Below are 16322 nucleotides of genomic sequence, written 5' to 3'. Positions count from 1 at the left end.
AATGAATAGGGGTTTTAACCACTTTGCTATTTAAAGTCACACAACAGAATATTACATTAGAGGAACGACTTACCACTGTATTTGGGAGAATGAGTGAAAGGCACTTCACAGCCAGGTGAAGCTTCTGCATCAGGCATGCTACTTCTATTTTCATTAGTTTCCAGAATAACTGCAGACTGCATCATGCCAAGTGGTATGGAAATAACACAATCCAAACATCACCGTCATTCCCACAGTCTAGACAGTCTCCTCTCGCAGGACATTGAAGCAAGTCTGGTCACCAGTTCCAGACTTGGAAAACTATGTCATGAGATCTTCATTATGAAAGATCCCGCAGAATACCAAACGGTGCCTTATCACAACGCAACGGACACAGAGCCAAAACAAATACAAAGCATGTAAAAGCAAACCCCTGACAAAGCAAAAATCGAATTAAAGGTTATGAGACAGAAGTAGGGAGGGAAAGAAAGGAAGACACACAGTCACTAACTCAAGCTACATAAAGCTACAGAAGTATTACTACGAGAGGACAAAATTTCCTTGTTACGTTTTAGTATCTCTTTTAAATCTTGACCATAAGTAACAGAGAGCAAGGTGATTATGCTGTGCCAAGGGGGGCAGGAAGCAAAGCACATTCATGTTAATGGCACGGAGAACTTCTCAAGTTCAAATGTGGCTCAGATGAGTTGCCATTAATTTTCACATCTACCTGCAAATTGCTCAGTGGTCTGAAATAAGCCAATAGTTTTTTCCCAGTTTCTGCTCTCTCTCTTTTATTACTGTCTGCTAGACTCGCTTCTGTGTATAGACACTGGATAGAGACGCTGTCTCTGTCCAGAGGGAACTGGACAAGATGACAGCACATTACCACGCTATCTCGGTGCCACGGAGCTGCGGTCACGGATCGGGACTCCGCTGTGCTGGACCCTGTACAAAGAGCTGCTGCAGAAAAGAGTTTCTACTCGGATATGTCGCAGTTAAAGCCCTGCTGGAGCTTCATCGTTCTGGGGTCAGCACGGAGCTGCCAGCGTGGTGCTCCATCAGCACCACGTTCGTTTAAATAAACGGGCATTTAATGGGATCAGCACAACAGTGCAACACTCATGGTGCATAAGCTTTGTCCTTCCTCATGCATAAACCTTCCCTCTCTCCCTACCAGTATCCTTTCTGTCACATCTGGAGGGTGGCAGAGGTCATTCTTCTGGACCCTGACAAAAAACAAACAAACAAACAAACAAACAAACCCCTCCCCCCAAAACCCCAGCGAACCCACGCTCCTTGGTTTGTACATGGATTAGTGCCACACATTTCACAAAAAATAAAAAAATACTAGAACGGCATTTAAGTTCACCTCTAAATGACAACAGCAACAAAGAAATTAAAGGCTGAACTCCTCATCCGGCGGCAAAAATGCTCTCCCGAATTGACCGGCTTGATGAGACCGAGGCGAATTCGGGAAATTGGTATTGCTGCAGTCTCGTCCTCTGCCTCGTCTCGGCCATACTTTACAAAATAATTTAGCAACTGGCTCAAACCACTGTGAGGGTGACTATAACGCAACACGCAACTGTGAAATGAGTTGAGACAAATGTTGCAATAATTCAGAAAAGTTCGATTTGTTACGACAGATATTGCAACCAGATTTGAATCAACAGACCTGAACCAACAAGCCAACAGTTTTAATTTGGTCTTACAAGTGGGCCTACACGATTTAAGGACAAAAACTGAAAATACCAAAGAGGTTTATTTTTTTAAGAACAAACACGAACAAAGTCTTAACAGGATAAATTAAACGGAAGTTTCTGTGCTCACAGAACTAAAGCAGTAAACAGACGTTTTGGGTAGAAGTTATACTGCTGGTAAGTATTGTAAATTCCACAGTAACAGTTTAACTAGCGGCCACAAAAAAACCCCAAACCTAGTGATTTCTGTTACTTTTAGTATGCTAATTTCCCTAGATACTTCAAAAAAGTTGCAACGCCAAGTACATCAAGGTAGTTTCACCACTATTAATCTCTATAAATTTACCTTCCTAGTTTGCATAAAATGCAAATTGCTAGTCCAGTTCATATATCCATCTTCCTTCTTTGGGCTCTCAAACATTGTGACTGATTCTGCTCCGGCTGAGACTGCTCTCTTGCATTATATCAAACCTGACCGCGAATGTGCCATCTCTTCAGACTTTCAAACGGCAGCTCTATTCAGATCATCCTTGCAAAAACATTAATCCAGTGAGTGTACAGCTTCCTACAGTCAACTCGTCCCGTTGCCTGGAGGTGCTCTGGATTGCAGGGCTTAACCTTTTGCTATTAAAATGCCTACAATTCACTGTTATTAGTGCATGTGTGCATCACTCCTACCAGGCACTGAGGTATTGCCTTGGGCGGGTACAGCTGTTTCTAGTCATAAAGTGGGATTTGCTTCACATTGAAGTCAACTGCTGCTCTGATATTAAACATACCCAATGGATATTAGGAGAGTGCATGCACCTCCTCTCTGCTGCCTTCCACATCTCCTGCCTTTGTTATCTAATGTCTAAATGGCAATTTCCCCTTGAGGGCAATTTCAACTATATGGCATACTTTCTACGCTGGCCTCTGTTTTATTTTCTGGCCTTACACAAACGCATTTTTAATACAATTTTTTTTCATTTTTGGGGGAAACTTACATAATTCTGTTTGATTCCTCATGTTGACTAAACACTTGCAGAAACGTGTTGAAAAGACAGACCACGCAGGGGAACTCCAGCAGCAGGGACACAACTGCTTTCTGCTCCTCTGGATTTAGTAATGCTCTTCCTTACAATGGTGATACCTATAATAAATTTCTAGGCAAATGGAGCAAGAAAATACCAAAACAGAGGACAGATTACACTGCCTATACAGTGGCAAGTACCAAGAGCCCCTCAAAGTTTAGCATATGCTAAAATACAGTGGCTAATGTCTTCCAACTCCACAAGGTAGAAAGCTAAATTCCAGGGAAGCCAGACAGGACTCCGATTTGCTGGCGATGTTTGAATTATGTCACCTATTCTGCACTTTAAATATCCTGCAGAATGTTTGTTTTTTAACTGAGCTTTAGCCATGGGTGTTATTTTAAATGAATGTAGCTCCCTCTCCTGGTAGAAAGCCAGATTCAGAAAAGCCACTAACGGGGGGAACTGTCAAGGAGCTTTTTATTCCTCTATGCACTCACATAATTTCTACTACACCTTAAACAACAACGGAATGAAAGTAAATTGATTTTAAGCAACATTTTCCTTATATTTGATTGAGGAATTCATTAAATAGACCAGATTCTCAAATTAATTAGCCAGGAGAGACTAACACTGATTCGGAAAAGCAGAATAATTCTGAGCAGACATAATCAGGCTTTCAGCATTTCACTTTCAGGAAAAGTGAGCAAACGTGTTTATGATTTTCATTGTAAAATGACTGTTTAAAGGTCTCAAGTATTTTGCTTTAAATGATGACTAATCCTTAGATTCCTGGTCCTTAAGATAGAAAAACATGAAAATAGCTACATAATTGCAAATTTGAAGTAAATAAAAGAAGGAAATACTTATGACACAAGACAAACGAAAATGTCAGACCTTTTCCTATATTACAAACTTAAAAACCACGGAAGATAAAACTGCAACGTTGTGAATGAGGACATTTGGCCTAATGAGGTAGGAACAATGAATGAGGTCCAGGAGCATTAAACTAGACTTGGAAAGAATTTCAATAATCATTACTGATGGTGACGACTGCTAATGCCACCGAGTTTCTGCGAGGGTCATATGATACAGCTCCTAAGGAAAAGCAGCTAGACAGCGTGGCTAGCTGTGTAAATATACAGCTTCGCAGAGGAGAAGGAACAAGGGTCAGATTGCTTCTTTCCGGTTAGGATGTTTAATATTCAAGGAGACATTTTAAAAACAGTGACTTTGGCTCTCTGTCTGCTACTTCCTAATTAAAGCACAGATAGATGATTCCATAGAGGCAAGGACACATAAGCTGGGAAAGATAATTTAGCCTTTTGTATCTCATCTTTAACACTTCATTTATTACTAAATATCATCTATTTCTGAATGACCCCGGTGCTTCTGCAACAACAGCTTTCCCAGCTGCTCGAGGCTATTGCACCGATTCATCACGGCCGCGACAGCGAGCGCTTCCACGCTAGTGGCAGTACATTGTGCTGCCATCTGCAAGGCTCCAGCGCGAGAGCAGCCCCCGGATTCCCTCTCCGCAGTACAAACGAAGAGCACGCTGCAGATGTGACAAGCCGGACCTCCAAAAACGCTGACTGTACACGCTCGAGGAGGGCTCCCCGCTAGCTGATTAACGGGGCAGCGTCAATACCAGCTTCGGTGCTGACCACACAGCCGGAAAGGTAGCACAAGACAGAGTGCTGACAGCCAGGGAGAGGTAAATGCAGCAGGAGAGGGGATAGGAGCTCAAAAAAATGCAGCTTTTCCAGCTTCCTGCAAAAAAAGAAGGGGATTTGGCTTTCTATTTTCAGCTCCACTTGAGCTCAACAAAGCGTCATCAAGCAGAGGTCTTCTACCTGCTCTTTCTTCTCACCGCAAACTAGCGCCTAAATAAAGGGTCTAGATTTGAGGGAAAGAGGAAACAACTAAAATTACATACAAAACACCCTGGAGTTTGAAGATGCAGAGAATACAGTCAGACTTTCTGCTGATTTTAAGAAGGTTTCCATCAAGGCCGTTTCTGCACTTTGGCATGTCTATCTCCGTGTGAATGTTCCAGCTCACAAGCACATGATGATGAGAAGAGGGGGCAAAAGACACATCTTTTCAAAGCTGATTACATTAGAGGTTCACTTTCAATCTGCAAAAAGACTGGTTTGCATTTCAATCTCAGTGCTTTTGTAAGAGGCTTTAACGTGCATCTAAAAACACTACGTTTAAGAAAGTTGTAACAAGCAAAGGTGACTCCATTTCTAGGAAAAATGGTATATCTTACTGGCAGTGTGATTTTTTTTTTTTCTGCCCTTCCTTTTTACCCTTTCCACTCTTCATTTAGAAACTTGCAGTCTCTACTATTTTATACCAAAAACTGTTTGTAAAGCAAGAATTGTGCTGATCGCACCAAAACTCATTAATATAACTTGTTTTTCCATTATTAGCACCATCTGAGCCTGTTGAAAGCCTTAACCAGGCCTTTAATTTTTCCACAGAGAGCTTTAAATTAATTAGTGGTTTACATGCTAACAAAGAATCTGATACATTCATAAATCAATCTAATGCAGAAGGATTACCAGAGGGTGGAAACCTATTCAGCAGGGACCTCACATTCAGTTAACATGGTGTGGCTTCAACAAAAGGGTGCAGGTGTGGGATAGATGGATACAGCGAAGAGCCCATGATAATCACTTTGCATCACTTAAATACACAGCAGGACACATGGTAAATCAGAGCCTAGGGCCCACCCTAAGTGAAACCCATGTAGGCATAAAAGGCGGTATCATACCACTTTAACCTCCACAACTAAATTGCCGGAGTGGTATAATTTCTTTTGTGTAGGTTACAGGCCACTGAACTAATGGAAAATAGAGTAGAATTAAAGTACTTGGATGCAGAAGTACAAACTAATGAAACAACCGTGTGACGTACACGGATGTATATAGGTACTGAATAAATAAAAACTTGAACATTTTTCTTGGAAATTGTTAATTGAAACCACGTTATTAAAACGTGACGTAATTGTGTATACTTTTGGTTCATTCTAGGTTTCTAATCTAAGTTTCTGATAACACAACACTTACTTTATCACAAGAACCCTGCTGTGTAAGTATGGTAGCATTTTTCTCATTTTTCCTAATCAGGCACCGTTCATTCACCCTTAACGAAACTTCACAGAAAATGAGCACTTTTTTGGGTCCCATTCTGTGTCCTAAAGGTCCAAAGTCTGGGACATAACGTTTTATACAAATTTTTGGATTAAATGAGTGCAAAAACCAAGGAATTTGATAACGAAAACAGTTTCCAGTTTTTACCACGTTCAAACTCTTCATCTCGCTTGAAAGCTCTTAATTTTAACAACGCAATCTCTGTCAACACAGACACCTGCACAGCCTTCACATGCAAGAAGAACTGTATGTATACAAAGTGATCATTTGCTTTTCCTTTACAAAGAGGTAAAATATCTCCAATGAGTCAGAAGCAGCATGACTAAGAAAGTGTAACGCACACATTAAAGGCCACACAGCTACTGAAGGAGCCACACCACAGCGTAGGCTCAATGCCGTCAATACTTTTAATAGACCGATTGGTAAACCAGCTGTACATTTTGATAATGAACAATCATCAACATTTACTAACGGTAGTTCATAAAATAAAGAAACCTGAGCAAGTCATCAGCAACTTGCAGTCTAAATTTATCCAGTCCTCCCAATTTGAACAATTTGTTCCCTACAGTCACTCAATCCTAGGTACGAGGTGTCCCATTTTCAATGCAGCCACATGGAATAACCAAGCTATTAGAGCTCATTCATGTATTTTAGGGAGTAAACATTCATCTTTAAAAAAAGAAAATAAAGTCTTCATTTAATCTCTTTTTTTATAGTACCCTCCAGTACATATCTACTTCCAATACTAAATCACCCATGTAAAACGTAACTCTGGGACATATTTAAAAAAAAAAATGCACCTCCTATGAGAACTGATGTGGGGCAAACACGCTGTTGCCATAATGCTTTAAAAAGAGGTGTCATAAAAACACACTTCATCATACTCGACATATGTTATTTATACAGATGTGCAAAGCCATTTTTGAACAAAGATATCAGAGCTTAAATAGTATCAACAACACATGCTTGATATTCTTAATATTTATTCTTCATTATTGTTTTAATGTACGAATAAGCTTCATTGCAGCAATTCCTGTAATGGTGGGTGAACAAGAGTGCAGTAAGTCTTTCCTGTCTATAACTTTGATGGACTACACTCAAAAAGGCAATAGCTGGTTGTAAACTATGGCAGAGATTAACCGGCAACCCCCTGTGCAGGGAGCAGAGCTTAAATCGCGTATTCTCCACCTGATTCATGCTGGGAAGGCAACAGCGAGAGGTAGCCACAACTTTCTCACTGTGATTAAACGGGCGCCAAATGCAAAGCAGGCAGGGGAGGCCAAAGCCGCTAGCGGCATACGCTGTCCCTCCAGCCGCACAGGAGGCAGGGTCCTACGTGGGAAAGGACACGCGTCTTCAGCTCAGCAACGCTGCTCATCCCCAAACGGGTGTGGGCTTGACAGAATGAGATCACTTCTCACACTCACAACCTATTTGTGATCTCAAAATCCCAATAAAACTTAAAAAAAAAAAAAGCAAGAAACACTAGCACTGTATCAAATGATATGTCATTTGCCTGCACGACTTGCTTCTCAAGAAGTGGGGGAATAACTCCGCAGTAGGCGTCTTTGGCTTTGTTCGCTCCATCTCAAATCATGTCACGGATAAAAACGCTCTCCAAGAGACTGAGCAATGTGTTAAAGGTGACATTCGCTTTCACCTATGCTCTTCCCAAAAGAAGACGTTAGCCCCCTGAAAACCTTCAAACCCACCTCACTGAATATTCCCTCTCGGCCCTCGCTGCTCAACACCAAGCAAGTTCATTACTGCTAACTAACAACTGCTGCGTTTCGCATGAAAATCACCTATTCTGAGCTCTGAGACACAAACAAGTTTCCATGTATCAACCGCTTCAGTTGTCTCTGTGGATGCACTCTTCCTCTGCAGCAGCCACTAGCTGGTTGTTGCAATGACCCCTCGGAAAAGAAGAGGAAAAACTACCCAACACTGACCTTGGGGAAAGACTGCAGTCCTGGAGGGCTACCTACCAGTTCATAATGGGTTAAAACACTCTGTCTCGCAACAAATTAGACAAAATAACACTCTGTTTAGTAGGAACTATGTGATTAATTCCACAAGTCCATGGAAAAGGGACAAAAAGTATCTGACCCTCACTAAATTAAATCAGGGGGTGGATGGAACATGACTTCCAAGCCCAGGAACCTGAAGCAGGTATCTGGGGTTTTTACTCTGGTCCTGCTCCTTATAGCTACACAGCAGGTAGTCCCAAATTTTTTCCTCTTGAAGGCCATGCTACAGCATCAAAACTCTTGAGAATTGATGGAATAGAGGAAAAGTGATTCCATGTAGTTCCTCAGGTCCAAAAAATACATATGCAAAGGTTCTTGAACATAATAACTACAAGGAATCATACTTTTTTTTAACCTAATGAGTCATTTCTGAGAGAGTAAGGTCTTTCAGCGGTTCATTTGCTACAACTGCTTCTCTTCCACTACTAATTATTTCAGGACAATGACAACCCACAAATCTATAGGATTTCTACCTAAAACAGAGGTTCTCTGGAATCACTTATACCAAAAAGATTACCAGGTCCAGAAGGTTAATCAATATTGGTCATTTCAGAAAGTCTGGAATTATCCCACTAAGTGTATTCTACACTCAATATATAGTATTAGTTCTATGCCTCCAAAGGAAAGCCAGTCCAAAAAAATTAAAGGAAATATTTTGAATATAGCAAGCAATCCTTCCCAGATTTTGAAAAAATATTTACACTCGAAACTAAAAATGCAATTGCAAAACCAGTGCCTGGTCTTTGCTGCTCTTCCTCAGGCAAAACTCTCTCTGCAGTCAGCAGCAGTTTTATCTCAGTTGCAGGCTCCCGGATTATAGCTCGACATGATAAAGTTTGTTTCTCGGTTCCTGCAGACCTTCTGCCCCAACACGCACAACTTTGCCAAGCGCCTGATCTCCCCGACTCCTTAAGTCAAGTATCGAAATCTCCTGGCCAAAGCAGCCCCTTTGCAGAGCCAAGGGCGAGGGAGCTCGGGGCTGTCCCGGGGTGGGGAGAGGAGCAGCGGGGCATGCGCCAGGGCTCAGGGCAGGTCAGCAATACCCACCCGAGCAAATCCCACTTATTTCCTTCCCTTCGCAAGGAGGGATTCAGATCCCAGAAGCCCCTATCCCAGCACAGCTAGAGCTGCCCGTGGCCACGCTGCTGGAGCAACAGCTCCAGAGCAGGTTTGTCCTACCTGCTGTCACCTACGTCCCCCCTATGGCTTTGTTTTGCTGCATTCGGCTCTAATAACAGTTTTTAAAATGCATTCGCTGGAGGCTGCTGAGATTTTAAGGACTCGGCACCGCACAGCGAGTGGAGCACGCGCTCCCCAGGCGGGCCCGCTGCAGAGCCGCTCCACCGGGCTAAGGAGACTTCAGACCAAACCCTTCACGCCCACGACGCGACTCGCTCCAACCCACGGCAGCTTCACGAGGACGTCTGAGGGAAGGGGCCTCCTCACCCCGCGGAGCCCCAGGACGGTCATCTGAAGACAGGGACAAACCAACCTCTTAACCGACAGGGAAAGCTCCTCAGAGAGCAGGTAATGAGGCAGCCGCAGCGCATGCCCGCTCGAAAAGCAAAGCGCTCTGGAGCGATAAGGCGCTCTATAAATGGAGAGCTGTGGTTAACCAAAAATCAGCCATTTCAATTTTTGCTCACAAGCCTAATCTCGTAAATGGCTACATGAAAAATGAAGATATAAAGAGCATTACGCGATTTACAAAATTATCAGGATGACTTTTTTCTTAAGCCTCCATACTTCTATTCTCCCATTTTTCCGTAGTTGGCTAAGACTTATCAGGCAATGAAATTTACTGTATTTTCAGCTGAAATTGCCTTTCCGTGCTCACGGCCTTGCACGCCCGGCTCCCCATCCCAGCAAACGCCGCCAGCGAGGAAGTGGACCCGCGCTCTTCTCTACGGCAATTCCTCCGAGGAAGCCCCGGCTCCTCACGGGGCCCCGAGCTCCTCTGGGGACGAGCGCACGGCGGGCAACGCGGCACGACGCCCGGGCGCACGCGAGGCCCGCGCTGACCGACGGCAGCTTACCATGGCTCCTTCCCGCTGGCTCTGCGCGACCTCCCGCTGCAGCCGCGCCACGGACAGCTTCTCCCTGCGGAGAGAAAAGCGCGTGAGGAGCCGGTCGTCTCGCCCCCGGGGCCGCGCTCGCACAGCGCTCCATGACCCCGCGGCACGTCGCGCCCCCGCAGCCGTGTTTCTTTGCAATATTTAATGGGCGTTTTATTGTTTCCTTTGGGGATGGTTTGACAGAAGCACCGATAAATCACATGCATCTAAGTCTCGCCTGCTCCGGGCAGACGCCGAAGCAGCCATTGCGCCGGCCGGGGGCTAAATCACCCTGCGCTGGCTGTTCTCCCGCAGCCCAGCACGTCAGCTCCATCCTGCACTGCACCCACACGAGCCACGTCGTTAGATTACCAACAAGCGGATCCGTAAAAATAGCATGTAAAGAAACCATCTTATTTATAAACATGCTGTGCTGCATTTTGTAACTACTGAATTACTAGACTTTTTTTTAAATCAACCTGTTTTATATACCACCCTCACCCGAATCTTTGCCTTGACTCACACAGCGACTGGTCTGCTTAAGTAAGGATTCGGTGATCACAATGCACTCTCCTGAAAAGTTGTGAGCAAGGAATGAAAACTATGGTTTTAGTGGGTGTGGGAAAGCAAAGAGAGAGTTAGCGTAGGGACTGGGAAAGCGCAGCACGCTCCAAGCGCGTGACGGCAAACAAGCACACCTGTACGCTGCTCGGGCACGGCGGCACGGCGAGCTGCCGCAGCAGGGGAAGAGCAGGCTTACGCCAGCAGCTGAGCAGAGCAGAGGAAACCTGGGACTTAAGCAAGCCAGCACCACTTAAAATGGATTTAGGAAAAACAAAGGCATTTTTTCACGCAGGTTTTTTCTTAAAGAATACCTATTTTTAAAAGAAAAGCAATCTGCGGAAGTGTCAGAAGAATTTATCAGTACACGATGAAATAAAAAATTTGCAGAAGAACAAGTATCTCTACAAAAGCTGAACGGCTTTGGAAACCTCTGGCAAAAAGGGTTTTTAAACAGAAGATACCCATTTGTCAAACTCGAAATTTTCCTTTTATTCACATTTTGCCCAGAACTTATGTTTGGTCTCATTGGCAAGAAGGACTTGAACCACCTGAGCACCATGCGGTGTTATGGCACTTACCTAGGATATTATAGCAAGTAGTAACCAGACCAGAGATTTTTAATGTGAGCATAAGATCTCCAACGGTTCAAGCCTTTTGAGACAACACACCGAGCAGCCCGTAGCTGCCTGCCCACTTCGCTCACGCTACACAGGCTGAGGGCCACGAAGCTGCTACCAGCCAGGTGGAAAGGTGCTCGAACTGGAGTTTCCCCCTGCCCGTTAGATGCCCTGGCCACCAGACCACTGGCCACTCTTTCTAACCCTCTAACTTTCCCAAAAAGTTTTGGGCCAGGGAGGGGGGAAAAAAGCAAAACGAAAACAAAACAAAAAAACCCACACCTCCCGGTTAAGCATTGCAGTGGGCTCTGAAGTCTTGAAAATGTAGAGGGAACATTCTCCCACATCTTTAGTTCTTTTGCTGTGGTGAAGAAGAGGATTTCAAAACTCCCCTCCCACAAAAAAATTCCAGTGATGCTGAGCCTTGGGGAGGTTAAGTCCCCTGGGATGCACAGCACCTCATCTGTAATGATTCCTGCCATCAATTAGCTCACTTTCACTCACCAAAAAACCCTCAACGATATACTATATTTTATTTCTGATCATGCAGTAAAAGCAGCATTTAATCTAATTCCTTGAACACAAGTGTCAGGCACCACTTCTGCCAGGGAAGGAATATCTATTAGTACCTGCCTAATCGCTAAAGGAAGCGACAGCACTTGTGTCATTTGGCCATAACTCAACACATACTTTGGGTCATTAAAACGGACCTCTCTCTCTTTTCTCTCGCCATTTAAGCAGAAAACTCCATGTTTCAGTTGAGTTTTCCTAGCAGTCACCTGCCATTACACGCTTGCTGTACCCCTAGAAGGACGCTGGCGCGCCCAGCTTTTGGAGATGCTGGGCTGGAAGACTTGGCTCTGCTGCTCCACTAGGGTCATCGTCACGTTCTTGTTGGCTTCTCATCGGTTGCATCCTCTGGCATATGGGTACGGCGACGAATACCACACCGCCTCACCAGTGCCGCGAGAATAAAAGCCATTTATGCTTACAGGGTGCCAAGCGATGTTGGGAAACCACATCACACATATACATGAACGCTGCTGTCCCAAACGAACGTGCACCTGGAAGGTGCATTTCCAAACTGAACTACGAGGGAGCTCTATGCTGCAGCACTCGTTTTGCAGATTAGTAACACTGGGAGGAAAGAAGAGGAATAGAAGTGAGGCTTATTGACTAGCAAGAAAATAGAGATGCAAACGGGAACCTCAGCTCAACTCTGACACTCTGCTTCCCTCAAACAAACAGATGTGGAGCTAGGGGCAAAATGCAAGGGAGGCAGAGAACAAAATGAAGGTTTTGAGTAAAGCCACCAAGGACAAATCCAGCAGAATTATTTTTAATTCAGATGCATTTTCACTGAAATGAAAACACTTGACAGTAGACTTGAGCTTTAAGAAATCAGGGTACCAAAAGCATGAAACAAAGCAGACCAACAGAGGACGTGTGTCAAAGAACTTGCTCTCTGTGAAGTTAAAAAATGTTTAATTTTAGACTGGAACTGAAACAATCCCCCAGAACAAAGTTTCCATTCCCCACAGAGCTCTAGATATCAAGGAACTCGAAACCCCAAGGAAAAAATTAGGCCTCCTGGAAGAAGTTACCTGAGTATTTCTGCCTTGCTGGGATCCAGCTTCAGCACAGGCACTGCAGAACCTGGGAGCAAGCAGCTCCTGCTGCTCTTCCCCCCCAAAACTTCTAAAAATCATTCTCTCTTTCTCTATTTAGCTGGAACAATTTCCATTCATTTTTGCATTATTATCAGATTAATACCAGGCATTACTAATGTTCTGATTTGTAAATGTATGCTATGTTGAAACAACTGAATATTGGTGAAACCCAAACACAATACAGCCAAAACGCTGTTTGAAGCTGTGTTTGTGTTACTCCAGCATGATATCAAGATTCTCTTTTGGGCATCTGAGAAATTACTGAAAATTGAGAAATGGCATTAGTACAACATTAATACGCTTTGACTTAAATATCCCAAAACCCAGTTACTAAAACACACATACAGCCCTCCCTCACCCTTGCTTGGGTACTATCACAGGCAAATTACAAAATTGTTTAATCCTATTTTAAGGATTTAGTTCATCTGCTGGAAATAGCCAGTTGCGTTTTTGCACCGTTTCACTGCCCTCATACATTTTAGTAGAAAAAGCTAGTAAACCCTTTGAGGGGGGGTTGACTTTTTAATTGCAAAACAAATACCTAAAGATATTTTATGAGAACAGATGCAAGGCGAAAAAAAAAAAAAAGACACAAGCCACTCCTTCATATCCTTCCTGCAAGCGATCTGCAGATATATATATATTTATTCCTTCTATACGAGGGAAAAAGAACTACTTTTCTCCCTCTGTTTAATCTCTAACACGGAATTAGTTAGCATTTCTGGAATTCTGTAACTTTTATGAGACTAAATTCCTCTCAAGCTCCATCAGTGAAGAGACCTCTTCCTAGTAAAATAACCTTTTCCTCATTCTGAGCAAGAATACTAGATGAGATTCCAAAAAAACTTGTTTAACATTTTTCCTTGTGAAACAGGGCAAAAATAAGCATTCTGGTACTGCCTTGCAAGTATTTATAACCCTCCTGGTAGTAAGAACAGAACTATTTTTCAGTAGTATAAAGCAAAAAAGAAACTGGATTATCATGTATGAGAAAAACCTTTTAGGAGGGGATTCAGAAAAGCCATCTGTTGCAACAGTGTTCTAAAAATAAGTTAACTTTGAGGCAAACAAAGTCTGTGCTCCCATTTCAGAGAGATCCCAGTGCATTTTCTTCCTCCCTCCTCCGTTCTGCAAATGGAGAAACTGTGTACTTAAGGCCAGACCTGAGCAGATGGTTACCTTCACCTAAGTAGGACACATGGTAGGGGCTCAGTGTGCCTCTGGACCAAATTAATCCTGAAGATAATTCCACCGAGTTTCACTTGTGGCGTATTTGGCCCATTGCCCGCAATAAGCCATTTCCCACTACCTCTGTATAAATACATGCCAATATAATCAGTGAGAAATGTGGTCAAAATCCTGTTAGGAGCCAACAGCATTTAACACCAATTTGCAATGTTGGAAGTTTTCGTATAAGGTACATGACAAGAGACAACAAGGACCTTCGTGTCTAAGTGTGACTAAATAAACCTGCTTGCTATTACCCACCATCTCCGGCAGTTATGATTAAGACACAACCTTCCGCAACTATTCTTAGACCCAATTTTTCTTTAAACATGGTGTTACAATTGGATAAGCACTTTCACTATGACCGAGCTGCAAAAATAATAAGCTTTTAGCTGCTTTAGCCTTTCAGATGTTTCAAATTCAAAGAACATTTGACATGCAGCTTCAAAGTCAATCTTGTTTTTTTAATCTTTGTTTTTAAATAGGAAAAATCAGCAGCATTACTTTGTTGCTGTATGGTTTCATTTATTTTTAATCAAGCATGTTTCATCCCTATAGCATGAGTAATTAACAAAGTTAATTAGCAACTACAGCCAACCTACAAGAAAACAAAATCTTCTCTGAAGATTTGAAAAAAAAAAATTAAACCACATTCATTGAGAAGTTATGTTCATTTTTGAAAAATTACCAAATGATAAGAGGTTTACAAAAATGTTCTTTGAAAGCAGAGTTTATGCTCTTCAGTTTGCATATTTGCATTGCAAGGGGCAAAATTCCCAGCCAAGGACTTTCCAAAGAGATAATCAGGATGCAACAATATCCTTTCCAGGCAGAACCAAGCACACAAGTATCCACTGCGTGAATGTAAGAAAGATATAGTTCAAGTCCTCTTGTCACTAGTCGATTGTGCAGTGGTTTAGTTAGTTTGTCTAAGAAAAGCAATGGTTTGCAGCAAGACCATTTCGTCCTGAAAAAAATATAAATGTTCGAAACAATCCTGCAGTATCTTAAACGCTCCTTAAAATAACATTTCTCCTTCAGTCTTCTTTCATATCAGATAGACTCATTCAACCACCAGACAAAACCTGTGTCAGGTGACCTGTCATAGTTAACTAACACAGCTCAGATTTTCACTGCAAATTACCGGTTACTTGGACTTTTCACAATCCGCAGGGATCGAGTGGGACAAGCAGATGCAGGTCACAAACCCCCAGCGATCACCAAGTTTTGAACAAGCACTGACATAGTTCCTGATCTGGTAACCGATACTCTCAAATCACACAACACAATAAAAGCGATATTGGATGAATAAATGAGTTCCCAAACATGTTTTTTTTTTCTTAGTTTTACTTCTTTATACTAGTATTTTACATTCCTACAACAAGACAAAAAACTCTAGCGATGAATTTCATCTGCCAAACTTTAAATTAGGATTTTCATTTGTATTTTGAGACCTCAGATTCAGAATCTCTTAGCTGCAGGTTTTTGCTGCTCCATCCAACACAGAAAGATATTATTTAATACAGCTTTTTAATAGACTCATGAAACTTAGATTCCATTATGATGAGCTGAATTATATTTATTTGCTGAGACATCAACCATAGAGAGTCAGGATATATTTTCAGCGATAAATAATAATTTTATAGTTTTAATGAAGAACAATAATGTTAGAGTTCTAATGAAAAATTTTATTACAGTTTTAATGAAGAAAAAGGACATAAAAGTCAAAAAGAGTGTAGGATATCTTAGTAACATCACGTGAAACCTAAGCTGATGCTCCAATGAATGTTAATTCCCATGATCCACTGATAGCTGAAGGGTTGTATCAAACCCTGACCACGTCCTTCCTTCGCACACCAGTAGTACCACTGCGTGCCAACATGCAATGGTGTCTCTTGCATTCTTAACGTTTAAACAGGAAGAGTTTTACATTTCCTATACGCTGTAAATCCCTACGTTCCTACACAGGGAATACATGAGGACAAAACCTAACAGTTATGACCCTTCCCAAGTTATTAATTTGTTTCTCTACTCTCCAATTTTTTCCATGAGCAGAGGAGCGTCTTTATGTCTCATCCTTCCTTGGAAACTTTCATTCCAAAGTGATTTCTTTAGGAGCAGTCAGTTCTGCACCACGAAATACAGCCTAGCTTTTCCCTTCATTGTTTGAAATATTTATAACTTTCACCAAGTTTAAAGATGCAAGAAGACTGAAAAAAAAAATCAAGCTTAGCAAATATGCTTTTAACATTTGATCTATTTTTAGTGATTGCACCAAGTCACAGTGGCCAAACTACATGCCAG

General features: G+C 42.4%; 1 protein-coding gene across 7 annotated transcripts in view; it reads right to left on the bottom strand.

The window, feature by feature from the left end:
- Positions 1 to 16322, bottom strand: part of NCKAP5 (NCK associated protein 5) — a 254060-nt gene that overhangs the window by 207016 nt on the left and 30722 nt on the right. The window contains exon 1 of one of the 7 annotated variants that reach the window (XM_064514630.1): positions 9923 to 9982. The exons of the other annotated variants lie outside the window; for them this stretch is intronic. Coding sequence (XP_064370700.1) covers positions 9923 to 9925 — 3 coding nt within the window. The 5' untranslated portion in view covers positions 9926 to 9982. Of the gene's footprint in view, positions 1 to 9922; positions 9983 to 16322 lie in introns of those variants that run through there. 7 annotated transcript variants of the gene reach the window in all.

Source organism: Dromaius novaehollandiae, chromosome 7, assembly GCF_036370855.1.
Source record: "Dromaius novaehollandiae isolate bDroNov1 chromosome 7, bDroNov1.hap1, whole genome shotgun sequence".
In the NCBI taxonomy this organism is placed as follows: domain Eukaryota; kingdom Metazoa; phylum Chordata; class Aves; order Casuariiformes; family Dromaiidae; genus Dromaius; species Dromaius novaehollandiae.
This window is presented reverse-complemented; position numbering and strand designations above follow the sequence as displayed.